The sequence below is a fragment of the Anguilla rostrata genome, chromosome 3, assembly GCF_018555375.3.
Source record: "Anguilla rostrata isolate EN2019 chromosome 3, ASM1855537v3, whole genome shotgun sequence".
NCBI classification, from domain to species: Eukaryota; Metazoa; Chordata; class Actinopteri; order Anguilliformes; family Anguillidae; genus Anguilla; species Anguilla rostrata.
The window spans coordinates 16,891,344-16,919,306 of record NC_057935.1 but is presented as its reverse complement, the minus strand read 5'-3'; the positions used below and the strand labels follow the sequence as shown (position 1 = coordinate 16,919,306).

At 48.4% G+C, this 27,963-nt stretch overlaps 1 protein-coding gene across 3 annotated transcripts in view; it reads right to left on the bottom strand.

Annotated features, from left to right (window-relative positions):
* The window catches only part of LOC135250330 (cytoplasmic protein NCK2), a 62,277-nt gene that overhangs the window by 11,114 nt on the left and 23,200 nt on the right, over window positions 1–27,963 (bottom strand). For 2 of the 3 annotated variants that reach the window (XM_064326527.1, XM_064326525.1), the window contains one exon: window positions 9,836–10,077. In XM_064326527.1, the coding sequence (XP_064182597.1) occupies window positions 9,836–10,061 (226 nt within the window). In that variant the 5' untranslated portion in view covers window positions 10,062–10,077. The remainder of the gene's footprint in view (window positions 1–9,835; window positions 10,078–27,963) is intronic. The other variant, XM_064326526.1, reaches the window with a different exon arrangement.

Sequence of the window (27,963 nt, the reverse complement as noted above, 5' to 3'; positions counted from 1 at the left end):
TCATCACCTTCACTGTTAAGCCTTTCTTTTCAACACGTGTGTCAACGCAGTCATTTCAGCATTGCTACATGACTGCAATATTTCAATACGTTTTTATATGTTTCTCTACAATCCTTTAAGGCAGCTTCTAAAAGGACCGAGGACTGGTGACAGATACAAGAAAATGGCTCGCTTCATATCTAAAGTTAGAAGCTATATGCACGGTCCACTGCTTTCAAGTAGACTCATCAGATGCTCTTCATGCTTTCATCGAAATGTCCTTGCTAAAAGTGGCCCTCATATTCCCGCAGAGTAACACTCCAAACTAAACCATGTAAGCAGCTAATACAGGCAGGCAGCACATCACTCTTAGCCTAGTGGCTAATGCAACATATAGAATAATGACAAAAACAAGGACAGTACAAAAATAAAACCCTGCGACTGGTTCGTGTGGACATCCACAAAGTTCTATCCTACCGTAGAGAGGAAAACAACTAGCTTTGTGAACGCAGTAAAAAATAACAGAGGGGGTTTGGAGTTTGACATACAGACGGAACGTTCTGACAGACATGCATATGAAAATGAGAGTCCGTGTCCCTGAGAGAGGGCCACAGCCTGTGCCATGGCTTGGAAGGGCGGGGTTTAATGGATGCGTCCGAAGCCCACGGAGGCCGACCGGCTTGTGCGGAGCCCGTATTTCCATATCAAGGGGCCGGAGATTAGAGAGGGGCGTGCTGGCAGGAGATCAGGGAAGTCTACAGGCCTGCCGATCCAGCCACCAGCCCAACTCTCCCCCCGCAGCACTCCCCAGAGCCGGCAGAAGGACCGCTGATTTCCACAGTCCACATCAGCGTCCATCTGGACAAGTCCACTCAAAAGCGGGGCAGGATGATTATGACAGGCAGTCTCAGCGGTCAGTGAGAGTGCAGGGCTGGGAGTCTGAGCTTTATAAGTACGCTCCAGTGCCAACTTCTTTCCTGAAGCTTCCGTCTGCAACTTAAATAGAAACCCCCAAACCCAAAATGTCTACATGTCTGTCAACTGTCACAGGCTGTAACAGGGGGTAATCTGGCGGGCGTACCGGTTTTGAACTGTGGAATTGGTCGACATCCACCATCCACACATCTGAACTGTAAGCACTGTGGTTTCGAACTCCAAGATCTGTGTGCAGGATTGAATATACACCACTCAAAAAACACTTCAGACTGCTGTGTGTATACTTCCGTGTGTGTGTGTGAGAGAGAGAGAGAGAGAGAGAGAGAGAGAGAGAGAACATGCAGGCTCTTAGTGACACATCATTCACACAAGCCGCTTCTCTGGGAGATGAGAGGACAGGACAGGAAATGATGGAGCGATAAAGTAAGGGAGAGACCAAATAAACGAGAAGGGTCTTCAGCCGTGACACAAACAATACACACACAGGAGGCTCAGGCTAATCTACTTACACGCGTCTATTAACGAATTAATTAATCAGGGGATGGAGGCGCCTCAGTAAGAGACCTCCGTCCACAAGTCACGTTTGTTTACAGGGTGACAGATAAGAAGGCCATGAATTAGGGAGGGAGGCACATCATTAAAACCCTAATGGCAGTCCACTGTCATCTTGGGGGTTGATTCATTTGTTTATTCATGCTTGTGATCTCATTTTATTTATTTATTAATTTATTTATTTATTTATTTAACTGTTCTGCATTTCCTTGCCTGTTTAAAGCTCCAGTGTCTGCCAAATATTGTCCTGGCTCCATACGTGCTTGCTCAGAGCAGTGCAGTAAGAGCGTGAGTCTGTAAACACTCAGCTGGCAGTAATAATTGGTTGTATTGGGGGGCCCACTCTTGGCAAGCGGCCCTGTGTATTTCAGAGGAGTTTATAAAAAATAAAAATAAAAAAAAATAAAAAACTCTTGTCCTCGTGTAGCACCAGGTTACTTCCTGCATGAGGGGAACACGGCCAAAGTTGCATAAGTAAGAGCTCCATTATATCCATTATACAATTCTCTGCCCGTGGGGATGCTGGAAAACTTGTGTGTAAAGACTAGGTGAAGCCTGCGCATTCAATAAAACACACAGGACTTGTCCAGTACATTTCTTGGAAATACCATATTTTTATTTCTTTCTTTCTTGTCTGGTGATTTAAAATGTCATGATTTCAGTATGTGAAATTGCCTGCAACTTCCCATTTTAGAGTCTAGAAAGTATTGAGTGAAAGAATGACCCCCCCCCCTCACACACACACACACACATACACACGCACACAATCTCATTATCATGCAGTGGGCATCCCGCTGACATCGGCAACACAAAAGATGCATATTCCTTAAAAGCCTGAGTGAACGGATAGACAAAGAACAAGCGGATGCTCTGAGAGCACTCTGTCACAGAGCGTGTTCCAGAGAAAAGCACCTCATTACTGGGGGACATGGAAGAACCAGTGCACAATGGTTGGGGGAAGGGGGGGGGGGTGTAACCCCAGCAACGACCAATCAGCATTTAGGGACAGAGAGGAAAGAAGAGGTTGAGAGCTTGCAGTACTATGTGGGCTTTTTAAGGATTACTTGTGTGATGACACTTTCTGAGGGCGACGTCAGCGCAGTGCAACACCAAGGTGACGGACGTGACTTGCGACTTCAGAGCTGACGTTGCGCAACAGAAGTGTTGTAACAATTCATAACTACTGAGCCTGAATGACCAGCTATCAGTGGGCTATTGCTGAATTTTCAAGGCAGCTAGCAGGCTTATATAAACAAGGCTGCAAACTAGCTAAAACGAAGACTAGCTAGTTAATGTTATCAAGCTAGCTTGCTAACTTGCTCATACGCATGGTAATTTAAAAAAAGTTTTACACTGACACTGACTGAAAAACGGTCAGTTTATTTAAGTTTTGTCAACTCACAAAGCTTGACTCGGTCCAGGGCCTTTCACATAGTCTCTAGCATGTGGTAGAGCAAACAGCCCTCGTCATATTTGCCCAGGATTCAACCTCACTATCTTCAGAAGGCACCTCACGGATAAGAGCCTGACAAGTCTGCATAGTTTCCTCCCAGCAAGTGCTCCAGTCTTGACGACCTTCAGAGAATTACCCAGAAGACACTGCACCTGGAACATCCTGGGCTTAGCAGGTGGCCTGAAAATGCTGGGCCTCCTGGTGCGCCCTCCATCGAAACCATCTGTCATGGGGGAAGGCATTTAAGGCTGTTACCAAACGCGAGCTTCGATTTGTATTTTAGGAGCCTCCGCGAAACAGCGGGAGAGAAAAGGTGACCCCGCGGACACGAGGGGGGATGCTGGGAATTCACCAACGCCGCCACGGCCCTCTGCGTTCCAGCGCCTCGACCTCATCGGCTAAGCCTCAAAAAAAAAAAACGGATTCCACTCTGCCGGGACCTCCTTGACCCTAGCCCCTGAGCACCACGAGCGACATGCCCAAACCTCCGAGCCTCTGTCCAGAACGCCGCGCTCAGCCCAATGCTATTTTAACACGCTGGCTAAAATAACTGAGCCGCATTTGCAATGCAGCGTTTAATGCGACGGGCGGTCGGGGGGGGTAACGTCTGGCCATTAGCATTAGGCTGCGCAAGTCTATCACGGGTCAATACTCTGATCGATAGCGGGCCGCGCCGATGTCAGACGCCACGCCTCGGGCCTGCTGTAATTTAGGGCGGTGCAGAGTGTAGGGCTCACAGGAAGGAGACCGTGGCCCGTAATGGACGTGGTTTTAACTGAGAGGGGTGTGAGAACAGTGCTGGGCTGGGGGCCTTGCTTCAGTTTGAGAGAGTGCGGTCCTAAAGTAGGTTAATACCACTCTGAGGGGGGGAATAGAACACACGGCCCTGGAAATTAGTTTCTGGACTGTTCTCTTCAAGAGAATACAATCTCTCCAGGCATCCTAGCAACTGCCCACAGTTTTTAAAAGTCATCACTTCAGCAATGAACTGACCCCCCCACCCTCTCACCATAGAGAGATCTTTCAGGGAAAAATATAAAAGCCCTTAGTAGCAGAAACATAGACCCACTGAGATAGACACATGTAGGAAAACACACAAACTCATACATACAGAAAGACATAGACTGAATCATATGAAAACACAGAGACACAAATACACATGCAGAGTACACACACAGGCATGCACACACGCACGCACATAAACACAGGGCAGGGATTCAAGTTGCTTGAACACATGACCTTGTTCTGGCTCATCCGTTATCCCTGGCTCTCCCTGCCCATCTCCACAGCAGGGTGCTCGCTCCTCCTCCATGTTAGTTACCTCCTGTGTTCCACTATGACCTTTCATAACAACTTCTATTCCTTTATTTTTATACTCTCTCACAATCTGCTATTCTTTATCATAACTGTAGGCCACCCCTTCTCTGATAAATAGTAGGAGTAGGGCACGCTACCATATGCACTTTCTCAAAATATTTTGTGTAAGGAAGAGTCTAAATCGACTTGCGCATTGTGATATCAGTTGGGGTATTTTAGTTTTATCCCTGAGCAACATTCTACCTGAATTACTCTGGTAAGGATCCAGCCAAAGGAACAATTTGCATGGTGAAAGTCACCCCCGAGTTCAGGTTTCCGCAAAGCATATACTGTTTATAGAAATCAATGCTAGGAACAGATCTACTAAAAAGTTTTTTTTTTTTTTTTCCCAGCCCAAATTCCCCTATGTGGGGGCTGCCCTTCCAGAAGATTCTGTTATATAAACTTTAAAGCTGAAATGCAGCTATGTGGGTATAGAACTCTGCAGTGAAAAGCACACTTTGATATTTGTCTAGTGAGGTAAAAATATCTCTGAAGGGCCTAAAGGAGAGAGAGGGAGGGGGGGAGTGGAAAAGAGAGAGAACTGACAGAAAGTAAGGGATTGATTGAGAGAGCGAGAGATAGAAAGAGAATGTTTGTGTGTGTGAGCGTGTGTGTGTGTGTGCAAGTGTGTGTTCGACAGAAAGACTGCCTGCTTTTCTGTATGTGCATGAGCGTGTGTTTGTGTGTGTGTATGCGTGTGTTCGACAGAGACTGCACGCTTTTCTGTGTTCATGAGAGAGCGAGTGAGCGTGAGAGTGTGAGAGAGAGAGAGAGAGAGAGAGAATGAGAGAGAGAGAGAGAGAGAGAGAGAGAGAGAGAGAGTGAGAGAGAGAGAGAGAGAGAGAGAGAGAGAGAGTGAGAGTGAGAGAGAGAGAGAGTGAGAGAGAGAGAGGGATCTGAAAGGGCTACTGTATAGCGCAGGCTCTCATCCCAGGGGGACTCCCTGTTTATTTCACCAGTCACTTTATTTCCTCTCTCAAACTTGACGTAGCTGGAGCCTCAGGGACGAAGACCGCCGTCTGAAGTGTAAGGGAAGTATTAAAAAAGAATCCCTGCTCGACAGAGAGCCATTTTATACTGCATTTACTCAGGACACAGATGCAATACCTGAAGAAATTAATATTCTGCACTGCTGAACTCCTGATATTTAGGAATATGAATATTTTTCCAGCTTATCTCTCCACTTAAAGGTGCCTGTGAATGTTGATATTTTACTGTACATTCTGCAGTTCCCCACTGTTGCCTTATTAATAGCATTAACTCACTATGGAAACTGATCATCAGAAACAGATAAACCCAAGATGCACAGCCATGTACACACATTCAACTCAAATCTTTAACAACTGCGTATTTCTTCTCATACACGGCCCTGTGGGGGGAACTTGAATGATATTTTAATCACATTTTAATCTGATGAAAACATAAAATATTAATTGCTCTACACTACACAGGGGGCAATCACAGTGCTCATTAATGTCACAACTTAAAGGAACACAGCTTTAATCGGTGTAATTACTCAGGAAGGGCAATAGTTTTCACATAATTTTGAATATGTGTGCACACATTTTTCAATCCTTCTTAATCTCGAATAAAACTCCACAGAGAGTGCTTTTCTTACTGTTGCCACAAGGGGAGCTGTTCTGAAATTATGTATTGAGCCACTGAGGTGGAGAACAGAGACCTGTTCCAGTTCAGGCTATGGACTGTATCAGGTAGACATCACAAACCTTAGCATTCACTTCTGGGAGAGAAAAGTGATGTCATGTTTAGTTGGCATTGAACACAACAGTAATAGGCTTAGTCCTTGATATTAATTTTCATTAAATCTACACAAATGTGAAACAAGCATATTTTTACATCTGTGATGTATTTTTCCTACTGTACAAGAATGCATACACGTTGCCCTACACAGAACCATAGTCCATTTCCTGAAAACAACACAACCTACATGCTTTTTTAAAAATGTGTTCCTTACATGCGGAAAGATTTTGCCGCTATAGTGATTTTCTTAAACTTTTTTGCTAACATCAATAACGGGCGTGGGTGGGTGCATATTGGGGATAACAGGTGACCAACTAAAGGGACTGTGCAACACGGGCTCTCACTGTCAAACTTGGTTAAGACTTCGTAAAATACAAAAGCGGATGTGACCGGGCTACGCACCCTCGTGTGAGAACACAACGGCTACAACGGTACCTTACGAAACCTTACGGGACACGCTGGGCCCTCCCCAGTTCTCTCATTTGCAGATGCTATCACCAGTCCCGCCCAATCGTATTCCGCTGGGTTCTTAATCCCCGCTACAGGTAATCTATAAGCGGACGACTGCGACCTTGAGATTCTTGCTAATGAGATGAGCACAAATCAGAGACGCGAGGGTGCTCGCTAGGTATCGATCGCACAGCAGCGAGCCCACAGGCAGCGAAACGTCAATCACCCGCCACTTGCGCTCACTCCCCGCTCTGTCGATAGCTTCCACGTCTTCAAACTCGCGAGCCGTCCGCCAACCAGAGGCGACACAGCTCAGGAGGTAAGAGCGGTTGTCTGGCAGTCAGAGGGCTGCCGGTTCGATCCCCTGCCCTTGGCGTGTCGAAGTGTCCATGAGCAAGACACCTAACCCCTAATTGCTCCCAACGAGCTGATTGGTACCTCGCATGGCAGCCTTTCACCATTGGTGTGTGAGTGTGTGTGTGTGAATGGGTGAATGAGAAGCATCAATTGTAAAGCGCTTTGGATAAAAGCGCTATATAAATGCAGTCCGTTTAACCAGAAACCCAATTTTTTTTTTGTGATTGGGTACAGAGGATAGTTCATTAAACTCCGCGGGGGGGATAGCCGAGAGCGCCTTCTTCCTTCGGCTCCCCGCTCGTCCGACCCGGCGGGGCGAGGTATCCACCGCTCACGTCTCGTTAATTTCGCCGAGCGAAGGCGCGTGGCGGCGCTGGAGACGCCCGCCTCCGTTGGGGCCCGACCGGGCTGCGCGTGGCGCATCGGGAACCGTCTCTCTGCGCGGACGCGGCGCAAACAGAACGCTCCGCCTCCGACGGGCAGAACGGGAGGCTGGGTAAAAGAACGTGCCGGAACGCAGAAGGGCCCCGCCGCGCCGCTGTCTGTTCCGGGCCCTTAACTGCACTCCGGCCCCCGCTACGCCACAGCTCCGCTGGCTCAGCGCATTTTCTCTCTCTCCGTGTGTTCATCTCCAGCGACTGCTGGTTGGAGGGAAGATTTCTGCTCTCCACGGGGGTTTTTTTTAAAGCGCGTGGACCCTCAGTCTTTAAATATTTACACCCTCTTTCTGTAAACTTGGGGCAGTCTGAAGAGAAACCGCTGCGATGGACGATACTCCGCTGAATTCACCCCTTCATGGTTTTAAACAAAAAAAACTGTGTTCATAATGGTTTTATTTTTTCATTAAAATTCCATACTGTTCTAAGGTAAGTATTGGGAGAGGTATCTCCATTTGGGTATAAACGGTACAGTCCCACATCTGTGTCGGTACTGTATAAACGGTACAGTCCCACATCTGTGTCGGTACTGTATAAACGGTACAGTCCCACATCTGTGTCGGTACTGTATAAACGGTACAGTCCCACAACTGTGTCGGTACTGTATAAACGGTACAGTCCCTTCATCAGATACCTTAGACAAATCCGAACGTTGCGACTGCGACTACGACCCAGAGATTCCCGCTTCCATCCACTATGATGCTGGTGCCCCTCACCTGGCTGAAAAGGCCACAAATCGCACACCTGTTGGGGAGAGCCCTGCTGTTCCTTTACCAGGTTATGATTTTGGGGTACCATGTCAGACAGGTCGGTAAAGCTCGGCGTGAGCCACTTCCTCTGTGGGCCCCGGCGGCGGGAACGTGTTCGCCAAATCGTTCAAGCGGGGCAGCTTCTAAAGACCGATGGGAAAGCTCTTCGCCCGCCTCCTGATTAATGGCCCGAAAGAATAATTACATGACAAAAGGCCCGGCGAATCATTTCTCTCCTCGGATGTGTTTGTTTGGGTTTCAAGGCTTCGCACATTAATTAAAGGCAGAGCCCCGACAGGTACCTATCAGTCTCGCTGGTTTGCTGTCTGGCCCTGGCCCTGAATCAACCTCTGTACATTCGCTCCAATGCTTCAGACCTCACTGTAAGGTGAAGGCATTTCTCCCCACACATCAGACATGGCTGCTATAACTGCTGGCTTGTCTCCAACAGCCACCGGATGGATATCAGTCCCTAAATCGGACACATTAAGAAGAAAATGAGGCTCAGTGCCTTTACGTGCACTGTGAGCGACTCTGGTTAACTTCAGAGAGCAAAGACATCTCTGTTCCAGGTACATGGATCTGGAGAAAAATGGATCATATGTACAGAGCAGAGTGTGTAAAAAGGCATTTAACAAAGACCGAAAAAAAAGAAAAAGGTAACTGAACAGGAAATCAATGTCCGATTCTTTGGGGAAGAGGCACGCTGTTGCTGCTGTGTAGGATTTGGACAGGCCACTGTCCTCGTACTCTGAAGTATCTGGGACCCCGGAGAAACGATGACAGAGCATTAGCAAGAACAGAGTGCCTTGACTCATGGCCGTGTGTGGGGGGGGGGACATACCCACTGAGATAGGTGCCAAAAGCTGAGATTCACACCCCAGGGCCTGCACCAATCAGAACCAAGGCAGACGAGGGCCAAGATCTACCAGAGACTACTGCTGAAACAGAGCAGATAATGAGCTCATCCATTCTGCCCGGGCTCCACGCTACACCTGCTCCAACTGCTGGAGCCCCATTTACTCTCCAGCCATCCTGAAGAGGCACCACAACTACTGCTGCTGGACAACAAACGTTCCACAGAACTGACACACACACACACACACACACACACATAAACACAGAAAAATTTATGCAGATTCACACGCACAAGCATATGCAGATGCACATGCACACAAGCACGCACACAAACACAAACACGCACACACACAGACAGACAGAGACAGACAGACACCCAAACAAGCAAGCACACAGGAGCGCGAACACACATGCACACTCGCTCCTCTTTGACAGGCACCGAGGACCATGGCGAGGTGTTTGTTTGTTTGGGTGCTGAGATCATATCGGAGTCTTTAAAACGGTGTGCAGCCCTACAGCTCAGATGCAGCATATCATACACTGATCTCACAACAAATAAACACTGAGGGGAGACAGCGAGACATCAGACAAGACAAACTTCACAGCAAGCCTGGCCCCGTCTGAACTCACACAGCAGATGACTCACACGCAGGAGACTACCAGTTGTCACCGCTGGTTTGCTGGTTTCAGAGGACTTTTCTCAGACTTGTTGTTTTCCTCACGAGATGTCAGGAAGCAATATCGCAAAGCACAAGGTGAGGTATCCCCCCCTCAATATAGGAAGATTGCAAATCCATGTCAAATCACATTTACGATTTGGCTTCCTCCCAAAGCAAATTACAAGGCCTCACACACATATAAAGAACACACAAACACACACACACACACACACACACACACACACACACACACACACACACACGCGTGCGGCTCCCGGCCCTTACCGAGTGTGTCTTTCAGGTTCTTAACCAGCGAGCCCTTTTTCAGGCTGTTCTTGCGCTCCACATAGTTGGACGGGACGTAGCCCGTCTTGTTGGAGGCATTCCGCACCCTCCACCACGTCTTGGAGTCGTCCAGCAGCCAGAGGCGCTCGTTTTTTCGGATGTCAAGTTCCTGGTCCTGCTGCGCCGTGTAGTCCCACTTGGCGATGACGATGACCTCCTCTGTCATCTTTCATGGAGTCCTTCTGGAACAAACACAACCAGAGAAGGGAGGAGGGGTTGTTAATGCACTTTCCTCAGCTCAGCAAAAACATACGGCTCTCTATCGCCCCCTGGAGATGAACCGCACATCAACACATTCTCCAAAACATTCCTTTTTTTCCTCCAACTGTTTTCTCATGGAGACTGCCGATAGCCACCCTTTGTTAAAGACGTGTATTGCCAAAGCACTGGAATGTCTTAACAGCTGTTGTCTGTATTTAAAATAAAAAGACGAGAAAAATTCCAAACAAATAAAAAAACCGCTATATTTATACAAATTCCGAACGTATACAAGCAATCCGCGGTGCACCTGTTTCTCAGAACATCTGCACGGTCTCCCCGCCGCCCACAAACCGAACAGATGTTCCCTTGGCAGCCCCATATTCCCCGCCCGTCTTAATTCCCCGCCGCGAAAAGCCGCTCTTGGCAGCGACGGTTGGAATCGGTGCTAACTGGCGAGAGCCAGCGAGCCCGGCGCGCTCGGGCCACGATCCTCCAGACAAACAAGGGAGCGGCGTCAAGGAAACCCTAAAAAAAAAAAAAAAAGTGGCACACGAGCGGCGGCAAAAGCAGACGGAAGGGGAGCCGCCGCGAGCCCCGTGGGGGGGGGGAGGAGGAGGGCGGGCCGTTCCCGAAAATAACAGGGGCCGCAACGGCGCATTAATCCTCCGTACAAATGGCTGCTGGTGGAAGGAAACGGGGCCACTGAAGCGGTGTGAACGCAAGATATTCTGAGCTTCCACAGCCGCCGGCTCCATACGGCCCTACAGGCTTATAATAACCGATAAAACAAACGCAGGGATGTGTCCTCCACCACACCGTGTGAAAGAGCGGAAGGCCTGGTAATGCATTCCCAAGCCTCACGGAGAGAGGGAGGGAAACACGGACGGAGGGAGAGTGGGGGAGGGGAGGAGGGGGGCAGAGGTGGGGGAGGGGGGAGAGAAAGAGGGGCAGATGTAGAGGGAAGGAGGAGGGTAGGGATACAGGGAAGTAGAAAACCGGGGGAGGCCGGTGAGTGAGAAAAGCGTGGGAGAGACAGAGAGAGGAAGAGAGAACGCAAGAACGCCCTTCTGCAGAGCGCTCACTCCCGGCTCACGTCGCATCTGAGGTCCGACCTCACGCCGTTATTGCAGCGACAGCCCGTTTCCTGTTCCTGTCAGGCGATCGCCCTGACACCAGCGCTGGTCCCGGCACTCAGAGACCGCCGGGGGCGGCCTCCGCTCACCGCGCATGAAAGAGAGAGAGAGAGAGCAGCGCTAATCGTGACACTGCCGGCGCTGCTCCCACTCGAACACTGTCCGATTCTCTTAGCGCCGCGCGACCCTGACGCCACTCTCTGTCTTCTGTGGGGGAAAGCAGTCGCTGCTACGCTAACGCTGTACACTTCGTTCTGTGATGCGTGACGGAAAGCGCTCCCCCTCTCTCGCGAGTGGAAAACAGTCGTCGCCGCGCAAAAACTGTACACTGGCTTACGGCGCGCGACTCAGGAAGGGTCTCATCTCACGGGAAGGCCACCTCTCCTGGACAAGTGCTCAGAGCGCCTCTGTGATATGCGACTCTGAGCCATCGGCCCTTCTATTTCAAAATAATGGGTCTCCTGTGAGCACTGTGGCTAGACAGCACTGCCCTAAGTGACAGAACTCATCACTCTTACCTGAGATTTACACGCCTCTCTCTCACACACACACACACACACATAAACACACACACCTACACAAATGCGCACACACAAACACACACTCACATACATTCACACACACACACAGACACGAACACACCTACACACACACTTACACACACACACACACCCATGACTCTTCAGGATAATGCACCATTATGTCCCAGTGACTAAGCCCTCTCTCAGTTGGAACAGCACAGCTTAAGAACTTGCGGCCTTGAGCAGAGCAGCAAGCTGTCCGCTAATTAGGCTACACCAAGACATACAATCTGGACGCATTCTGTTTTATGTGTCCGTTGTGCATACCTGAATTCATGTCTACGCAAGTAACAATAATTAACATCACTGAACTTAAAAGTAAAGAAACCGCACTGAAATGTTGAGTCAGTAAGCCCCGCCACAAAATAAAACATCAAGAAAAATCAAGATTTGATTCTCAATCACTTAACGGAATGGAAAATAAACAAATGTGCGGAAATGGAAGTTACAAAATCGAATAGTAGGCTACTTCTGCATTATGAGTCAGGCTGACATTGAAGCTCGCAGTTGAAACAGGCAAAACATAAATCTGCAGCCTATGACACTAAAGATAATTAGCTGATTAGTTTTCGGAGATGATGTCATATTGCTTTCACAGAAAAGGGTACGGCGACATCAAATGGAAATCGGAGGGGTCGCTGTGAAGGACGAACGAGCAGAGAATCTCCAGTCCGTGCAGGATTGCCCAGCCCCCCTGCCGGGAGAAGCCAAGCCATTGTGTTCCGTTTCTCAAATTAATGTAATTGCGTAAATGTGTCTGGGACTGCGTTTTCGAGATTTGGATAATCAGACACAACACACCAGGCTTCTATTCCAACTGAGTGCTGTAATCCTATCTGAGGGTTTTTTTTTTTTGCTTTTGCTTGACCAAATTTAAAAAAAAGAAAAATAAATAAATAAATCAGTATACAGAGCTGAGCTTCTGTATTAGAGATCAAAACAACAGGAAGGAGGGGGGTAACCCAGCCCTACCCAGCACATTTGCTCATTTCCTATACGACTGGATTCAGCAGTTTTTAAACTGTCACTTCAATACAAACAGTTTACGAATAGCAAACAAATCTTTTTTTTTTTCATATAGCTTCATAAATATTCATGTCAAGCCCGGTGTGAAGAAAACTGTACTCCGCCCTGACTGTATCTTATGGATAAATCCAGTTAAATGAAAATGTAAAAAAAAAAAAAAAGCTAGCAGTGACAAAGCACTGAACACAGGTGTTAAAGATATAATGAGCCAACAACTTTTCATTCCTGTCCTTCTGCCAAACAGCAGCTAAACTGCTCGCAGGCACTACTGTTATTTTTCTGCTATGCTGCGGTTATATTCCCACCAAGGAAACATCAATACGGGTTAAACAGTCAAGTGAAGGGATGTTACACCACTGAAAGGAATTCTGAAAGACAAGTCTATCTGACAGAAAACGAGTTTGAATGGCTTCTCTTGTTCTATTGTACAATTTTGAACTTGGCTTTAAAAGGGGCGATATTATTTAAGAACCTGAAGATAAGTGTTCAAAACTCTGAGTACTACTACTGTTAGAAAATGTTTCAACTCATTTCAAGTGCTTGTCAAATCAAAATACCATTGGACTGGATTTTACCAAAGAAGGCTATGCTGGGCAGATAGCAGGTTTGAAAAATGAATAGGCACAAGATAAACAAGTAATTTATCTGCAATAATTAACAAGCAAAGCAATTTTAAGGAAAATTTAAAGAACATTAAACACTAATAATAATCATCATCATCATCATCATCTAATTGAATATTTGTACGTGCTAAAATTAATGGCTGACCAGACAAGGCATAAGAAGACAAGGCATAAGAAGCAAACATCGTCGTAAAGAGGAGCTAGCTAAACTAGCTAAATCTTTCATCAGAACCAAAAGAAATGTGGTCGTTTTTAAATATTTACAACACACAGTGGCACAAACTGTGTGGATGTCACTCTCAGTGTAACCAACAGCGGCCGCAACTCACAAAGAGAAGAGGAATGAAGTGCCATCTGTCAGCACAAGAACAGAGGGAAGTAAATCTTTTGCTTTTTACCGTCTCCTTCTTTCCCCTAAAAGTAAAACAGTTTTAACTGCCAGCTCTCGCAGTGACACCAGAAAGACACACTTCTGCAACCGCAGATGGTGGTTCTGGGTTAACCACGAAACTGCTTTATAACTCAAGAGGCCGCAAATTCAAATGCTGGGTGGTGAGCTACGGTTCTACCCTTCAGCATTTTACTGAACGTGAATTCACAGAGTAAACCCCCGACTGCACGAGCGAGTGAAGTGTAACCCGGGATAAAAGGATGTAATGTTAACCACAGGCGATGACCTCACGCTGACCTTGCTCATTTCAGCGACTGACCCCACAAACTGCAGAGCGGCAGATTAAGATCAGATCTGGACTTTGGCTCTCGGCTGTTAAGACTTTAATGTAATGGGAGTCTGGAGTGGGAAGGGGGCGTGGTCCACGGGCTGGGGAGGGGGCGGGGCTTTCATCGGAGGTAGGTGGACCAGCCCCAGGCTCCACCTCTCCTCACCCATGAGGAATGTGGATACAGGAATTATATAGGTTATGCTCCATTTAACAGAGAGACTGGGTCAGGAGTGCTCATGAGTGTCTGAATGTGTGTGTGTGTGTGTGTGTGTGTGTGTGTGTGTGCGTGTAGGGGTGGTAAGCCCATGAGAAATGAAACAGAGATGCACTCCACATTATAAGGATAAATACAAGCACAAATAAATTTTGAATATGCTACAACACACAACCAAAAATAATTTAATTTCTGATCCCTGGTGACTGTGTCCAGCCAATGTGCTATTTCTTTTCTATTCTCCATCTATTGTCCTGCCAATGAGAAGCAGCCGTAGAGGACAGCCCATCCAACTGTGGACAGAATGCAAATGTTCGCAGTCCATAGCCTACTTCTCTAATGCTGCCAGGTTTCCCACCTTTAACGAGGGGAAAGCTCACATTAAGTAAAGGATGCTTCTAATAAGCACACGAATGCATGAATACCACAGAGGGCTTATAAAATAAACAGTCGTTAAAGTAAATAAATTTCCACCCGTTCTCAAGTCCCTCCGTTGCTTCCTCTATACACTCACTCACACTCGCACTCTCTCTCTATCTCTCACACGCACGCACACACACACACACAAACCTTTAAACTAGTCACTATGTCCATCAGGTCCCATAAGTGCTGACTTAAAAGGTTCGCTCTGCACTCCAAATGCTCCCCCACTGAGTAAGATGATGATGAGGTATAACAGTACCACTCGTTCGTGTTGTATGAGTGCCTGAATGCCTGTAAACATATGTAGGTACGTGCGCGCATATCTTTGTGCATTAGAGCTGCATCAGTATACATGCGAGTGTGTGTGGGCGCGCTGACATTCTCATAGTGTCAGTTTAAGATCCAGTGTGGGTGTGTGCGTGTGTCTACGTGTGTGTGTGTGTGTGTGTTTGCTGAGATACTCACGGTGTCAGTTTACAGGACAGCAGCAGGGCACAGCCTGTGCTTGTGTACATCTGCTCTCAAATTGCAGTGCACTCTGGGCCTGCAGAACCACGTGACTGACAACCCCTTTGACCCCAGCCACTGGGAAAGACACGACCTGATGGAGGGGGGGGGGGGACGTGTGGAGGGGTGGAGGGATGAAGGAGCGGGAAACAGCAGGAAATGGCAGAGGCAGCAGTACGAGTTGACCTTTGCGCGTAGGAATCCTGAGAAGCAGTCCCCATTATCCAAGCAGGACAGCGGTCCCTGTCACAACACAAGTAGCCTCAGCAACACTCAGAAGGGACACAGATTCAGCCACTAATAGAACTCATTACCCAGACGCGGACGGCTTGGCGCAGCTAATGAAGGAAAACGAGCCCTTGAAAATTGCTCCAATCCTCAATTTCACTCTAACGTTTATTTATTTATTTTTGGGGAGTCTACAAAAGGAAAAAAAAAAACTACACATTTACGTCTTCTCTTTTCCTACCACTTTCTAACCACAAGCCACACACCTTCTTCAGCTCAAAGATTCAATTACTGATGGTTAAGATTCATATCTCCAGCAGAGCGTAGCCTATTTCTCACATGCAAATGAGTGTGCTAAAAGGCACTCGGCACTTTTAAAATGGGACTCAAACGGAGCCTTAATTAGGATATCGCGACAGAGGGGGAAGACCAAAGTAAAAGTGTTCTGACCTTTAAGAGCAACTGGGAAAATGCTACACCTGACACATTAGTGCGGTGCGCTTATAGCTAATACATATGCATTCAGGTTAGAGTAGAGCAGCGGAACTGCAGTCATATAATAGAGATCATTAAAGATAGCCTACAGTGGAACAGTAGAGTGTGAGCAGTAGAGTGTGGCATTAAAGATATAAAGTGGAGCAGTAGGGTGTGGCATTAAAGAAATAGAGTGGAGCATAAGGGTGTGGCATTAAAGATACAGAGCGGACCAGTAGGGTGTGGCATTAAAGATATAGAGTGGAGCAGTAGAGTGGGGTATTAAAGATACAGAGTGTAGCAGTAGGGTGTGGCATTAAAGATATAGAGGAGCAGTAGAGTGCGGTGTTTAAGATACAGAGAAGAGGAGCTGAGTGGGGAATTAAAGAGCAGGAGCAGTGGAGGTTCAGAGTGACAGTGGGGTATTAGTGCAAGCAGCACACCTGAAAGACAGGCCTCACAGTTCAGCTACAGCACAGAGACACAGAGACAGCGATTCCCACCGACACACAGCTCTTATGCCCCAAAGAAGGAGAGCAGGCAGCGCAATTATAATTATGCCCTGCAGTGTGTCTGCAGGCCAGGCTGTTCCCCTAACCCCACAGGGATCCACTGTGTGTGTGTGTGTGTGTGTGTGTGTGAGAGAGAGAGAGAGAGAGTGAGTACTCTTTTAGTTATCAGACACAGGGTCGCAAACATAAATGCCACTTCAGGCAATATTATTGCTTCAACGGTAGCGTCTTTGCCAGAAAACAAATCCTGTTGAATCTTCTTTCATATCTGTGCAAACACAAACCACAACAATTGTTTTTCCTGCACAGAGGAAGTGCTGTGTTTGACAGGGATTCAACAATCTGTAAGTGTCAACACAATGCGGGTTTAAAGCCACTCCCCTACAATTATGCAATTATGTTGAGGTTTTTTTTCCGCGTAAGTGTTAAGAAGAAGGTCACACTCACACTCACAGAAAATCTAAACTGATTTAATGACTCGCCGTCAAGCGATTCAGTGGCTTGTGATTCAGAAAGGTTGATCTAGATTTTTTAAATAGCAAACCTCATATGGGAGAGTGAGTATTCTAACCCAGTAGGAGTTGAAAAATGAATGAAAACAGGTTGAGACCAATGACCAGTTTAAAGGGAAGTTTTCCGCCCCGTCTATTTTTAGCTTACCGGCCGCCACTGTGCAGTTAATGACCTGTAAACACGCTTGCCCTTCCGTTTAATCTGCCAGTCAAACGTAATCCCGCTCACATTCTCCCCAAGTAACCCCGGACTTCCCACAGCCTACTGTGAGAGAGTTCAAAGGTCACAGCTTCAAAGCAGCGGGAGGGTCCAAGGAGGTGACTTGCCGCATTCCAAAAACGATGCCCCCAACGCTCCCCAAATCCAAATCCAAATCCCAGGCCCGACACCAAGGTGACATCAGAACCACCCAAGTTTTTCCGTCTAAACTCTACGCAGATGGCTTTTTGGGAAAGCTACAAGGGTGACTTTTTGACACAAGAACCCCTGCCCCACAACAAATTTAAAAAAATAAAATTGAAAAAAACGACAGCAGGGAATCAGCTGGGGAAAAGCTATTTCTTCAGAACCAATTTTGAACTTGATACACTGAGGTTCTTTTTTTCCTGAAAACGTGCAACACCATGACTTTCAGACAACTGGCTTTGACAAAGAGAGAATGTAAGCCTGTTTCAGCAGAAAGTTCAGATTGGGGAAAAAAATGAATACAAATTATCCTAGAAAGCATAATGAAAGGAACTACAGTGAAAAATGAAAGAAAGATTATAGCTTTTGACCCAGTTTAGCGGTAACACAGTTATGCAAGGCACAGTGAGGTGGGGGAGGCAGTGAGTGACTCAAACAGCCTTTAGGTAACCCGCTCAGTATCAGTGTTTGTACGAAGCAATTATCCATATGAAATTCCAAAAGCCTTTTGGTGATTGAAACGCAACTAGGCTACCTACAGGATTGAATTATGGTCAGCGGGCGTTCTGTGTTAGAGCTGAGCCATGAGCTCATGCTGACAGACTCATTCAGACACACTCAGGCATACATAAACGAGCACTGAGCGGTCCTGACGGCGCGGTGGCAGGCCTGTCGAGTTCCGTGATAACTACTTCAGCCTGTGTGACGTCCTGACGTGTTTCACAGCGCAATGCTGGATCTAGATGGCAATTCAGTGATTCAGGACTCACAATACAGTTGCATGGCTAGTGTAACTACACTGTAAGATTTGAGAAGCAGTGATAACAGTTAGTGTATGCCACTGTTGGGGCGCTGATGATTTCCGATGATATTAACAGTACCGATTTTAAGGTGGAGGAAGACATGGGACCTGCTTAAATCACTGCTTATCTGTACGGAGCAGTGGTTCTTATTACAGCTAGCTTTATACTGGCACAAACCTCTGGTGAACAGACAATCAAAGATGCTGTATTGGTGGTTGCCATGCCACCTCATGCTAAGATCTGACACATGAACATGAGCAAAGGACTCACATTCTCCTTCCACCCCCACAAACGGAGAGCCACCTGACCCTCTTCTGTGACAAAACAGTAGGAGAGGGTGGGGCTGGGAAAACAGAGGCGGAGCTGGCTCTGTTCCTTCTGATGTGTCACAAAAGCAGATTCTCCATTTTGGTTTTTTGATGGGAGTAAGTGGGAACTGGAGGGCTTCAATCTATGAAACAGCAGGGACACTCATAACTTCCCTAACACTCCGTTTCCAACAACAGAAGCACACAACTTCCTCCTGCTCTGTAAAATAGGATAGGATGTAAAAAGACAACAAGCAGTTGTTCTGAAAAAAATACCAGTTAAACCTGTAAAATATATACATTTCTAAAAATCACAAGTGAACAAGCCGGATTCACATCAACAACAAAAGCACATAGCTGCCTTTGAGACACCTCATCATGTGTCTATGACAATGGCACAGCGCCTCTATCTTTTACTTTGGAGGAGAAAACCACTGACCAGTAGGCTAATCAACACCAGCCAGTGATTCAAGCCATCAACAGGAACAGGGTTTAGTGTTGGAAATCCCAAACTGAGCTATATTAACCCTCCACAGACATCTGCCAGAGAGAGAGCAAAATGTCATTTTTAATGTTTCATCTCCTCCTTTAGCAAAAGTCTTTATTTTTTTCATTGTTATGACATCTGAACTGCTGACAAGTGTCAGTAATAAAGTCAAAGAAGAAAAGATGATAACAACAGCAATAATAACGCAAAGCAGGCCCCTGGGGAAAGTCCAGCAGCCCACTGGAAAAACATTATTAAAGAAGCAGGCCACAAAAATCTTCAAAGTCCCCAGCTATGCCTCACACATATACAGGCAGAACTTTGAGAGGGAAGGCAGCACTGGAAAGCTGGGGTCAAAGGTCACGATAAACACCAGACAAATCCCACTGGATTGTCATGCAGGCCCTCCAGCCACCGCATTCGACAAATCTACTTAAAGACTTCCCCCAAAGCCTGCTGGGATTCCAAATGACAACTACCAACAGGCTCATAAATATCACAAAAAATATCATATAAAAATTGGAATGAAGCAAAAACTCCCTCACGCACAGTCCTAATTAAATCCATCAGATAAGCTCTTCATCCTCAGTCAGACACAAGGGGGAGCAGATGCCCCAAACCCCCAAACCCTGAAACATCACAATCCGTCTGGACGCCCTCAACAACTCATCCGGGAATCCAATTACAGGCAGCATCTCGGAGAAACTGATTAGCATTGATCCAGCTGGGATGGCGGGAAAGATTCTCCCGAGCGCGACAGTGACCAAGGCCCTTAATGCCCTGCAGGAGCTGTAGGGCTCGAGCGGGTGCAAGAGCGGGTTCAGGTTTTTAGGAGCGGGCGCGAGAGCAGAGAGGTCGCCGGGACTGGTACATGAATAATAAAATAAGAATTGCATTTGGCAAATGAAAACGAGTCCGCCACAGGCAGAGAGGAGAAGAAAGAGGATCAGACAGCGGAATATACGGCAGTCGCTCATACCGTTCGCGGCTCCTCCCTTAAACCCCTGCATCGCGGGGCTTCTCCCCTTTTCCTGTCTAAATACCCCAGAGTTTCTTGGCTTTGATCAGACGCCCCTTATGACGTACAGGATTATTCATAAATAAAGCCCAAAAAACAATCTCTACCCTTGTTTAGCCCGCCTTGCTCGGTTCCGCTCTTTAAATCCGCAAGATAAAACAAGCACGACCCCCCGGTACCGCCCTGGCTCCATTAAAGACCTCTGGAAGCACTCAGCGTCACGGTAGCCTGCATATTTGGAGAGCTATCTGTCTGGCTGCTTTATTTCCACTGGTGAATTTTAAAAGCAGCGCACAGGAGAGGAGAGAGGGGTGGGAGAGCCACGGACGAGCCTTCAGGCCCAGTTACCATCCCAAAATGGGCCGTGCCAAACCCGCCAGCCCACCCCCCTGCACCTCCACAGCTCCTCAGGAGGTTCTGTTAAAAGGGGTCACACCATTAGCCCCAGAGAGAGGGAGCTAAGTGAGGAGGAAACGCAGGAGGCGGGAAATCCGTGGGGAATGTCGTTCTGCTTCGTTGGGTTTCTCTCATAGCGCCGCTCGTTGCCTCAAAATTCCTTTCAGCCGCACGACGTCGTCTAAAAAAAAAACTTCGATTTCACACAAATAAACAAACACAACCAGGCATCCGGCTCCTACTCTAACACGCGGCTTAGTTCCCCTTTGCCTCCCACTCCACGCCCAACCCCCCAGGAGCGCAAATAGAAACTGTTGGCTGCGTTTCCATGGCAACGCTGAGCCGGCGCGCGACGGGATGGGGATGGCGGTCAGCTCAGCGTCGACGGAACGAACCACAGAGGGCCACGCCCACGCCCAACCCTGCCTGCAGTCACACTTGGGCGGCAGTGCAGCAGAGTGGATAAGGAACTTGGCTTGTAGCCGAAAGGGCAAACGTTCAATTCCTGGGTAGGGCACTGCTCTTGTGCCCTCGAGCAAGGTGCTTAACCTGCATTGCTTCAGTATGTATCCAGCTGTATAAAAGGACGCAATGTAAATGATATGTAAAAGTTGTGTAAGTCGCTCTGTCTGGATAAGAGCGTCTGCTAAATGCCTGTAATGTAGGCTAATGTAAATGTAATGACAATGTGCATCCCTACAACTGAGCAGCCAAATATGGGCTGTGGTCTCTAAGCGACAAAAGGAACGTAAGCCAAACTGTTTCACGCACATTAATGAACAGCCTACAATGTGCTTATGAGATTCAGTCCAGTGATTCTGATGTTAATCCATCATCTTCATTGTCAAAACCCAGTTGTGCCTTTACCAGAGCAACCTAGATTGCCATACTACTACACCAGTGTTTAACCCAGAATCTGGACCATTTCACCTCTGTTTCACATCTGTTTTTCCATATTTTTGGTCGTCCTAGGGGCTCAATATCCAGAATTTAAGCAGCACTATACACACTGTAAAACATTATCGTAGCATGGACTGTAACAGAATACAAAAAATAAAAATATTTTAGCTTATGAGCTGTAACGGAACATAACAGAATATTTGAGTACGCAGCGCAGTCGGTGCATCCCCCCGTGCGTAATGTAGGCCTAATGATGCAAGCAGCACAGCTGGGGTCCCCTGCGGGCCTTCGCTGCATTGCACTTCAGATTAAAATTACATTGGAAACATCACTTATTTCTCAGAAGGCTCCCCATTCAGGGACAATGGAAGCCAATTACACAGTTTAGGTTTGACACATTAGCCATGGATACAGAGTCTTAGCTAACCGCAGCTAACCTTCTATTCAGGTTAAGTGCTTTGCTTAAAGCTGACTCACCCCTTACACACGCAGAGGCCTTTTCGCCAAATTAATGAGTTTTGAGGGCTCGGAACCGAGAGAGAGAGAGATCACCACTCCGTACCGCTGCATATGATATCGCTGGAGAATGAAATGAGGGTCAACTCACTCAACCAAATAAGCACATACACGCAGGCGCCAAATGAATCACCAATCACTATACCCCACCAATCAAAATAACCCACTAGCGGATACACAACACAGGAACGCGTCCTCCATTTCACGGCTAACGAGATTTCCGGCTCGCTCCCACCCGCGTCGCGCAGCCGCTCTGAGGAGGGAGACGCGGGGGACCGGAGCTCCGCCCTCCCCGCCGATGAGCTCGGCACGCCGTCACGCTCGTAACGACCGACACGAGCGCGTTACCGTCGCTCCTCCCTAAACCGATTCAATTAGCGGAAACCTACACGGGCGTGAAGAGACTACATCTGCATATCAGGCTAATGATGCTCTCAGAGATTACACTGTGAGAAAAAAAAATAAAAAAGAAACACCATTAAAAAATTCACCATAAACTTCCCCCCCTGGGTCGGCGTGTCATTAATAAACATTAATTAATCACCCCAGTCCCCCTTAGAGCTATAGGAACAATTGCGAGGGCTGACTCACACAGTGAAAAAAGCTATGATTCAGAGGTACAGTTCTGCTCAGAAGCGTTATAAATACCATGGTAGGGTGGCAGTGCCGACCGGGTTATAAACAAATGCTCTCTAGTGCCACCCGGAGATGGGAGGGTTTCGGTCGGCCGGAGACGACACCAGCGACCCCCTCAAGCCGATCGGGTGCCCGGAGGTCCGCCGGCTGAGGCGCACATGAGCTATCTTCCTCCCTACTCTTCTCCATCTGAGCTTGACTGGCAAGAAGTTAGCGGTTTGCTAAGAAGCAGCAGCCGTGGACAGAGAGCACACACCTGTCAGCGCTCTCCAGAAAAGAGGCGGAGGTTGCAGCGACGATACAACCAGACGTTCAAAACAGGCGAGAAAAAGGGGGAAAACACAAAGCAACAGCGTGGTAAATTTACGTCGTGTTTCCGTCTCTTCGCCGCCACCAGCAGCGCCACGGCAACAGTAAAAGCAGGGGGCCCGGGAGTCTGTCTTTATGAAGCGGAAGCGCGGTCAATCTTAGGGGCCTGTCAGACGCTGAAATAGTCTATGGATTCTGATTTCACACAAAATAAAAAAAGCTATTCCTCAGGTTGACTCCTAGTCACATTTTGACATTGCGATCAATAGGCGTCGCAGTACAGAGCGCAGTAAAAAAATACAATAATAATACGGCAAGGTCTAAAAAATTTTTTTTTTTTTAAAGTTTGCTGCTATTCACTCCTTCATTCCTCCACGAGAGAGACCGAAAAAAATAATAATAATTATATTCAAATTTAATCTAATCCATTCAGCTCCTCGCAAAAAAAAATGACGGCCTGCTTTTACCTCTGCGAATCAAGGCCCTTGTATTACGGTCTGTCACGAAGACAAAAATCACCATTATCCGCGCAGACATGACATGTAAACATATGCAGCTCTCCAAAAATAAGACTAATAAATAAAGGAATAAACGATTCAGCGCAGCACGGAAACCAGCAAAGATATTTTGCCCCCATGCTGGTACCACACCTTATCTAAATATTTAATTTAGGTGCCCCCACCAGTTTGTAAAACCTTGGCAAAGCCCGTAGCCCTTTCCATACACCCTGTAACACAGCAGGGACATGGCGGAGGGGGGGGGGGGGCAGAAATAAATCTGCATGCATAAGTAAAGATAGGAGAAGAGGGTTGTATAACAGTAATTCCCTCGCTTATCCGACCGAATCACACAGGATTCCCTTTGGACTTCTTTGCGAAATTCATTACCGTCATCTGCATATCTCTTCTGAGCTAGAATTGATTAGGTTGCACTAATTGATTCGACCAAGAGGAAGGTGAGGGAGAAACGCAGACGGCTGAGCACTGAGGGGAACGCGTGTACGCAAGCACACAAAAACACACGCGTGTGCTCTTAAGTTAGGAGTCGAGTAGGCTAGATCTCAACAGCACACGCACGTACGCATGCAAACATTCATAGACAAAAATGTCCATACCCAAACGCAATCGCACAAACACGCACACTCACATCCAAACAAAAGCACACACGCACGCACGCACACACACACCCATACCCACACACACCCATACCCACACACACACACACACACACACACACACACACACGTAAAAACAGCGAGCAGCTCCTGCAGTTTGAAGGATGCCTGCTCTCTCTCCTGGTCACACTCTCCCCCCGGAGCTGATGTGTGTGTGTAACGGCAACCTCAGAGGTAGAGCAATTACAGCATGCTCATTAGACGAGAAATTAATTGATGGTGCGGATTATGACCTAGGGGCAGCATTCAGCACTCTGCGGTCAGTTTTTGCCCACTGGGGTAACTTTCAAATGAGATACAGACCCTCCACAACTGCTTTGATAACCAGCTATATTCAGAGGAACCTTCAGAGTGCTTGGGTAACCAAGACAACGCAGCAGATGTCATGTGACCTCTTCCCGAGGGGGATGTGGGGCTCATGCAGGGCGTGGCTGATCAAGGCCCCTGCATTAACAGCAGCCCTTCTCGGGGATTACGGAATACAGATTCCCAAGGATCGCACGAGAGGGCCCTCTGCCACTTAAGGATTAGCGCACAGGCTAAGTTTAAAGCCCCCAAGACCAGGGGACGAGCTGTGATACTGTGACAGGGTGACAGTGCTACGGGCCAAAAGGGACCCGTCATAATGATGTCACACCCTGGATATAGTCTGGCTGTGGACATGGGCAGCAGGGCCGCCTCCAATGCTAATCTGTACCCCCTGTACAACCACACCATGATCAAATCTGCCCAGCATTAGGCTATTACATGCCAAACCTCCCGTATTATCATGCTATGCTTTATCCATGGCTCCAGACGTGATGCGAATGCACTAGAAGCACTGATCACACTGAGGCTAAAAGACCTTTCCTGCTGTGCATCAAGCCTGACTTGCAATATCTGGACACAGGACTCGCAAGCCAAGCTTTGTCCTCATTCGGTCAAAAGGAATGAAAGAATTTCTGGTGCACCCAGCAAATTATGTGCCAGCCTTTCTCTCTTTTGGCTAGATGAGGTAATTAGTCCGCATATGTTATCTGACCATTCGCACTGTAGGAAAAACAGGTTTTTGATTCCTGGACTGAGCAAATCGCATTCAATTTACACCAGCGAGGTAAATGAGGCGAGTAACTGTGTGAGGACGGGCAGTAAACGAGAAGGCAGCGGTGTTAAACACACCAGATGGAGCGTAACAAAGACAAATTTATACGAGACTGCCTACAAAAACTCCTTGGAAACAGAGTACATTTTGGAAGTGGAGTTATTACGAAAGTGAGTTTCCTGTCAATGGCTTGGCTACCCCAACCATTCGCCCCAGACCTGACGTTAGCTTCCGCACATTTGACACCTGTCTTCGAAAGGGCCCCGGGCTCGTCCTAAGAGCCTGTCGGTCAACCGCTGGTCACAGTTACGCCGCACCTAAACTGCCGACTACGCCGGCGGCTAACCACCTGTCAAAACACGCAGGCCTGCCCGGGACCTGCTCCTCAAATCTGTCCGGAATTCTCACAGGCCTCCATTCATTTTGCACAATACAGCCCTTCACCCTACGAGGCAGTCTCCCTCCGCAAAACCAACAGCTTGTTCAGGAATCGTCTCTCTGAGGAAGGGAATAGGCTGTCAGGCGTTTCCGTGGAGAAGCCACAGTCTCGTGTGTCCCCCCCCCCGCCACAAAAATGGCTCGCAAACCCTTTTACACCTTCTTAGTCCCCCCCCTCCCCTCCCCCCCAGGGAGCCAAACTGCCTCAGTGAGCTATAGAGGAGGAGAGGAAACAGGCTAGTTTGGGTAGGCTCGTGCGGGCAATCACGACACACCGTGTCTCAGATTCCTTCGATCTCCCCCGCACCGAACAGCACGTACCGTGCCGAATCCAGGCACCCGCTGATGACTGAAGCCGGGAGAAATTTCCTCACGTGAGATCGGGGTCCCCCCATGGGGGGGATCTGCGAGCTCTACCCAGCAGCAGCTGCACGATTCAGCTATCCGTCCTCCCCCACCCGCACCCCCCACCCCATCGTCAGAAGCACACCAGCTCTGGGGGGTTGAATTTGCACGGAAAGCCGTCGGCAGAGGAGATGAGACCGCATGAGTCACACTTGAGGGGGGGGGGGGGGGGGGCGCTGCGTTCTTATCAATCGCGGCCTTCGCTTTCCAGCGCCATGTCAACGAGCAATCGCGAAAACGATGTTTCCGGCTCGAGTTCCTCCCGGGAAAGCGCGGAGCGTCCGTGAGATCACACGCCCGTACATCGCTCAGAGGAGACGATGCGATCAAACGCCCCCTCGGCGCAGGCATCCGCACGCACACGCACACGCTCTCATTCGCAGCGTGCGCTTTTACAACCTACACGCAACCTTGGCGACGGCACATCCCTGCGCCTCATCGCAACGCAATAAATCTCAGCACATCCCCAGCGCTTTGAGCTCAAAGAATCTTAATGGCAGAACAGCCACGAGCTCAGAGTCGATGCCTCCCATCCGAGGCCAGCCCCAATGCGTCCCAAAGAGCCGGCAGCACCTTCGGCCAATGGGATGAGGTCAGAGGCACCAATTCCATCCCAGCTGCATTGTGGAGGGTAACACAGAAGCACACACGCACGCACGCACGCACACACCCACAAACACACATACACACGCACACACACACGCACAAACACACATACACACGCACACACACACGCACAAACACGCACGTGCACACACACATACGTGCACGCACACACATATACACACAAGTGCACACACACACACACACACACACACAAAAACAAACAGACACACACTACCTGGTAGACTCACTAAGACGTCCGGCATTGTGCCATTCAAGCCAGCTGGTGGTTCAGAGGGCAGAGATGATTGCATCAGCAGTGTGGCATGCCTGTGCAAAGTTACAGACTTCATCCCCAGTCACACACACACACAGACACACACACACAGACACGGACGAATGCACATATACACACGCATGAGTGAACACAAAAATACCTCACACGTACACATATGAAAGCATGCGTGCAGCAATGCCATTTCACCCCTTCCTCTCTACTCGCTTGTCACGGTCTCCTTTCCTGGTTTAATAGGGGACATAGGGATGTCCTCTCAAGCCCTGCTGTCAGTCAACCCCTGACAGTGTCCCTGAAGGACAGGCTGGAGTCTCCAATGTTTGTGTGCTGCCAAGAGGCAGGGTGACACACTTCCATAGACCAGTTTTACATATGCTCCCTACTCCCTACTACTATTCTCATTCCACTCCTTTCTCCTGAAGCTCCACACACACATACACATGCACACACACGCTCGCAAACACACACACACACACACACACACACACACACATGTCAACGGCTCATCCCTCAGTACCGGCAGTCAAATCAAACTGACAGAAATCGGGATGAAATCCTGTTACTCTCGCTGTAAATGCGGCCTGCCCAAGCGATCCACACTGAGGACCTCTTTTCACCTTCAATTTCGCCAAACCCCCCCCCCCCCCCCCCAATGACTCAACTCATTTCCCGAGAGGCGCGCGTCTGAACAATTCAGAGCACCGTGAAGCCACGCCGGTAATTTCTCTAATGGGCAGATCCGGGATAAATAAGCTCACGCAGGAGAAGCCTCTGGAGAAGGCCTGTCATGGCTACGGGCAGTCGGCTATTTGGGGGGCGGGGGGCTTAAAGGCTTTGTATGCGGGTGTGGGGAGGGGGTGGGGGGGCGGGGGGGTACTCTTTTTATTTGAGAAACAGCACAAAGGCTGGCCCCGGGGACCCCTCTTTCCGCGGCTCCACGCCTCAGTCACGTTCGGCCTCGGTCGCTGCTCCGCTCCACAGCTGTCATGAAGACGCCTCCTCTTCGAACCCCCCCCCGCAGCAGGAACTCTCTGGGGCGGCAGGCCACGGGCATGCACCGTGAGCTTCCTGTTCAGCCAAAGCGCCGGAGTCAGGGAGGAGGGCGGTGGGGGGGGGGGGGGGGTTTACTGCAGTGGG